We start from the raw sequence: 6,000 nt of genomic DNA on the forward strand, positions 1-6,000 counted from the left end.
AATTTAGCTAGATACAAATCTGAAAATAATTTTGTTGGACCATCCAAATAATTATGTAGAAAGTTCAAATATGATAAGCAATGTTGCAAAAAATTTTGACATTCTAGGGGGCTAGTTTAAGTGTCTTACATAATTATTTTGAAAATTCAACAAAATTATTTTTAGATCTGTATTTAGCTAACTTTTTAAATACTTCAGTAAAACTGTTCTCTCCGTGTGTGAATTGTGCACTTTTTATTTTACGTTATCTAGCTATTTATGTCATTCAAAACTTTGTGGTTATTAAATATTTATTTTTTGACATATTTTTTAAATTTTCGATAGCACTTGCAGTCAACAACTTAATATTAATATTTTAGAAACTTAGATAATATTCAAACACTTAATATATTCTTAGAATTATTTTAATGCCAATTCTATTTTAAATAAAGCTTATCATTGTAAAAAGAAATATGTTGAAAGAGAGGTCGATTTTTTATCAAAAAGATGTAAAGGAAATAGTGTTTTTTGTAAATTTTGACCTTCTGGATGTAATAAAATTATTAAAAAGTTCGTAGTGCTTCGGGAATATCTAAAAAGTCGAGCACGAATATGATGTATTTATTCAAATTTTAATGTTCTTATTCAATTTTCGATGTTTCCTAAACGCCACGACTGCTTTCTAATAACTTTATTGTATCCAGGAAATCAAAATCTATTTAAAAAACACTTTTTTCTACTTACATCTTTTTGAGAAAAAATTGGCTCTTTCCTAACATCCTTCTTTGAATCAAGTAATTCAAGAGATTTATTCAACCGGGCAGCCGACGCGAGCTATCAAAAAAACTTCGAGCAGCGAGACAGGAAATTAAAGGATTACGTTCGGAAAAAATTAGGGCTCTTCGACATCTGCTTCTTACTCCTTCCATTATAAGACCGCGTGTAATAATACCACGGTGGAGCAGGGCACTTGAAGCCTGCTTGTAAATGCGATGCTTTCCGAAGGTTTTCGATATCAAACAACAAGAGACCCGCGAGAAACCGGGCTTTTGACAACGATTTTTAATTAAAGAAAAGTCGTAGAAAGCGGATTATCCCGGCGAATTTACGCCGGATGACTCTCGAAGAGCGCCCGATTCTTACGGCGAGTTTCGAGTTTCGATGCAAAGTGTTCGAGAGAAAAATCCAGAAATATCTGCGCTTCACATTCATTTCACGTTTTTTTGTCTCCTAAATGCTGATGCGACCGTTGCAAAGTGCTGGTTCAAAGTGATACAATCTACGAACTTCTTTTACGATTTCAACGCTATTATGTAATGCGTTATGAAAGAGATGATGCATTTTCCTATCAGATGCTTGAATGCAAAGATAAGTAACTTCATAATTCTTCAAGCATGAAGTGTCCAAAATGCATCTCATAAATTATGAATTTTTCTTATTCTTACATTTTTTCACGAGTGATATTCTTTTAATAAAAAAAAGTTAGTAAAAATGTGTAATCGCGTTCCATTTTTTATTACTAACTATTTATCACAAATTATATGAGCTATACTTTCGCGTAATTTTCCTCTTTTCCCGACGATTTAAACTAATGTGCAATAGAAGTAATTTTGACAACTCTAGTCTCCAATTTTCCTTTCAGAATACCTTATACTTTAAAATAAACCTTACAAATTGAATTTTCCTCATTTCTCTGTCATTTTAATTTTTTTCTAAATTATATTCTTTTAATAAAAAAAAAGTTTTAATAAAACAGTATAATTGAATTACATTATTCATCACAAATTATATATGAACTTCTGTGTAATTTCCCTGTTTTCCTGACTCTTTGAACCAACATGCAATGGAAGTTTGACAGCTCGAGTCTCCGATTTCCCTTCTCGAACACTTCTGCAGTAATGGATATACTCGAGCATATGTAAAGCGAAGTATTTTGCGAAGTCGCAGGAGAGCACTAACTTGAATGAGGCATGGAGCTCCTGGCGAAGCGTCAGCGGCCTGTTCTCCTGCGTCGGAGTGTTTTGAGGCGTGCCAGGCCCGCTTCCGGAGCCCCGTTTCTTCAGGACGCTCTTCAGCGGCACGGCATGGAATTTCGGCTCTTTCGCCGGTATCTCCTCGACACGAGACGTATCGATCGCCGGATCAGGCTGCGACATCCTGAAGAGGTACATATTGTCGTCCTCTTCTTCCACGTCGCCATCCTCCTCATCTATCAGGGCAAACGGCAAGAAAACTTATATAACCAAAAGGATCCGAATCGATGAAACGCAATTACTTCATGTTTGATTTATACATGGAAATCAAATAGTTTTAAGTTTGTATACAATCAAAAAGATCAGACGGCTGATGTCATTTATCAAAGCTTGAAGAATTCAAGTAAATACAGTGTCGGACGTTGAAATTGCAACACCAAAAGTAGACATTTGATTAGAACGAAATTTTATATCATTATTTATAATGTCAGATTATACTCAATTTGAATATGCCATTTTTAATTAAAACAATAGAATTAAAATGTCCGCAAGAATTAGGACTTGTGTTCAAGCACATATTTAAATGGTGGTTATACCTAACATTAAATTACAAAATATTTTTATAAAATTGAATATCTTTCAACAAATTGTGCAATAAATTTTTTAAAACCATAATCATTTGTTCACACTGTTTCTCCTAATATACTTATAGATTTTTATCCTAAAATAGGGTTAAATTTTGATATTTCTTTCTTGATGTTGCAATAGCAATTTCCAACAACATATATATCTAAAACAAATTTAGCGATTTGTGTAAGAAATAAATGCATTATATAAATAAAATAAATAATAATATATAAATATAAATAATATAAATAAATAATATAAATATGCAAATGTGTCGATTGTTCTTTCGGATTCATATAATTACGCTACGTGGGATTCATTTATGGATATTCAATGACACAATTGTAACGTTCGATAGTTAATAACTAACAATAAGCAGACGTCGTGGTTGCGGGAACAAGTGCATCGACACAACAGAAAATTGCGATTATCAATTAGCACAACCCGATAATTAACAACGGAATTAAATTCTCAGTAATGAAATAAACAGTATTAAATAATTCCATAATGATATCATCCTTATTATGATCGTAATTTTATAACTATATATATATATATATAGCGATATTAAAAATCAAACTAACAGAAATGACAAGAGCACGCGTTGTTGCTTATACAGAACACTATAACTGATTTATCGGTTATCTTAGAATCGTGCCAACGACAGGAGACTCCAATAGCGATGAAGAGGTTCTATCATGTGATTAATTGCTCCAATTAATTGCTCCAATACTCTCCTCTTCCGCGGCATTAATGTTTCATTACGGACACTTACCCTCGTCCTCGCAGTCCGAGAGCGGTATTTGCCGTTGTCTCGCTAACAAAGTAGGACTTGGGGAGCTGAACATGGGCGGGGGTGGTATAGGGCCGATTTCGCTCAACGGTATCGGCGGCTCTGGGAGCTCCGACAGCATCAGGGTATTCTGAGGTGGTAACGGGTAACACCTCTCGATTACCTGCTGATTGTCGGCGCTCTGATCCAGCACCCCCTTGTCCACTGAAAACAGAAAAAACCGTGGCTTGTAATGTTACATCGAGATAATTGTACATCAAGATTCACTATTCTGCTAATTATTTTTTATTATTCCGTTCTACCGTTTATCTTTCTTCCTTGTTTTTTCTCAACGTCGATGTTTCTAAATTCAATTGCAAAATTAAGACGTTTTTATTGTCTATACACGGAAAGAACAATTCTGCTAAAGTATATAAAAATTTAGTTAGATATACATTTGAAAATAATTTCTTGTTGGACTATCAAAATAATTAATTATAACGCTCAAAATTGCTAGAAAATGTAAAAAAATTTTTACAACATTAATCAACAAAATTATTTTCAGATTTATATTTAGCTAAATTTTTAGATGTTCTATTAAAAATATTATTTCCGCGTAGCATTAAAGTGGAGGAGACACAATGATAGATTATTTTCATTAAATTGTTTAAAAACATCAAATGCGATCGAAAGGAGCACGCATTCGATCTAATAAAGTTACATCGAAGTCAGTTGTTGCAAGAAACGTGATCCACCGTTTCATGCACCGTGATTCATCGCAATGCGGGAGCAACAATATCTTGGCAAACGCGAACGAATGCCACGCGCTTATGCTCGTTGCAGCTGCTAGATGAGAGACTTGCGAAACACAGTTTGCGGGTTTCGCCGAATTTGTTTATTATTAAATCCCGTTACCATCGTGTACGGAACACCGGGCGGAATTTTTAATTTGGCGCTACCACTTTACGGTGTATCCTTTTTTTTTCTAGAAATTTCATTTCATAAAGACTCACGTATTTTTCATGAATAACGACCCATCGTTATACCCACGGCCAGTATCGGCTGGAATGTTAAACAAGTCGGTGGATGCGCGCACTCGCGCTGCTGGCCATTTGATAATGTCGCGCACCTAAATTCTGACACAAAAGGACGAAGTTCCAGGCGGTTACCGGGCGAGATACTTCGGCTACCAAGCATTCCCCGAGGATCGTCCGGTCGCGTTTGATCACCAACACATATTTGATTCCAGCCCGGTTGAAATTTATCGCGGAAATTTTTGACAACGTACGGACCGCGTTATCACGTGAGTTTGCACTGTGCGTGGGAGTGCGATTAATCTCAAACTTATTTGAATATATATATTTTCTGGGCACGTACGCTATTATCAACTTTTATTGGATACATGATGCTAATAGCAGCGTTATTTTGATTTTTCTTTAAAAAAATTTTCCTCGGAATTTTATTTCTCTGAAAAAGAATTCAATTATCTCCTATTTGAAAAAAATGTGAAGATGAAAAAGAATGAATACGAAATTGTTTAAACAGTTAAAATATTAAAGTCAAGTTTTACTTGATGTTGTATTCTCTAAAGTATATGATCTAGGAGTTTAATTAAACAGTCGCTAATAAAAATTTTAATATGAACGACCACGCACGATGGAGTGTAAAGGTCAGGAAATTTCGCGTTTGTATTTTAATACTATTGCAACTAATCCGAGACTGTAATAATTTTATAAGAAGAGATAGATATGACTCTCGTACATATTTAAGCTCATCTGTTCTCTTTTAGTTTCCCAGTTTCCAAAACGTATTAAAAATATGTAAATAACATTGCGTCGTCAAAGCGGCAACTAAATTTAATAAAGAAACTTCTTATGCCCGTGTTCGAGAATAATTGTATTTATATGCACGAATTCGCGACTATCCATCGTTCTTCTTTGTCGAATACGAGTCGGCACGTAAAAGAATTGTGCTATAAATTGATGATCTTCAAGAGAGATAATTCTTATTTGAAAGTTTCTATGAGTTTTGCATAACGATAGTCGCATAAAGAAATTCAAGTTTATGCACTTATGGATCTTTTATATGTAGTCCTTGAGAAAATGCGAGAAATGTTTAAAATATTAATAGACATATAAATCAGAATTACAAATATATGAAGGAAAAAATTGCTTATAAATTGTTATAGTTTTTGTGTTAAATTAACACAAAAATTTGAGTAGACTGTTCGGGACCATTTGTGTTAAATTTAACACAAATTTTTCAAGCGTGTAGTATTATTTCTCCTATTAGGGGACTTCTTAGAAAATAAGACATATTTTAGAACAATATTTTTAGTAAGCATCTTTTTAGTAACTTCCCCTCCCTCATTTTATTCACCAAAATATTCTCTATTATCCCACTTCGTCGCAAAATCGCTTGTTCCAATCGATGTACATTTCAATCGATCTCGTCGAACTTTTCTCTGAGCGATGACGACACGCGACACGCGGAGGATTCAAGTAGCAGAACTCATGTCGGCTCACGAGTGTACTCACTGTCGAACAAGATCAGCCTCCTGGCTACCACCCTGGCGTCGAGGGTGTTCGGCCTGTTTGGCTTTTGCTGGTCCCCGGCATCCGGAGCCGGGCCCGGGACCGGCACCGCCAA

The 6,000-nt window shown here is 34.8% G+C and overlaps 1 protein-coding gene across 1 annotated transcript in view; it reads right to left on the minus strand.

The window, feature by feature from the left end:
- The window catches only part of LOC108764839 (phosphatase and actin regulator 2), a 293,976-nt gene that overhangs the window by 11,551 nt on the left and 276,425 nt on the right, over window positions 1–6,000 (minus strand). The window contains 2 exon segments of the mRNA XM_018513234.1: window positions 1,939–2,188; window positions 3,355–3,576. Of these exon segments, the coding sequence (XP_018368736.1) occupies window positions 1,939–2,188; window positions 3,355–3,576 (472 nt within the window).

Source organism: Trachymyrmex cornetzi, unplaced genomic scaffold (genome assembly GCF_001594075.2).
Source record: "Trachymyrmex cornetzi isolate Tcor2-1 unplaced genomic scaffold, Tcor1.1 scaffold454, whole genome shotgun sequence".
Classification (NCBI taxonomy): domain Eukaryota; kingdom Metazoa; phylum Arthropoda; class Insecta; order Hymenoptera; family Formicidae; genus Trachymyrmex; species Trachymyrmex cornetzi.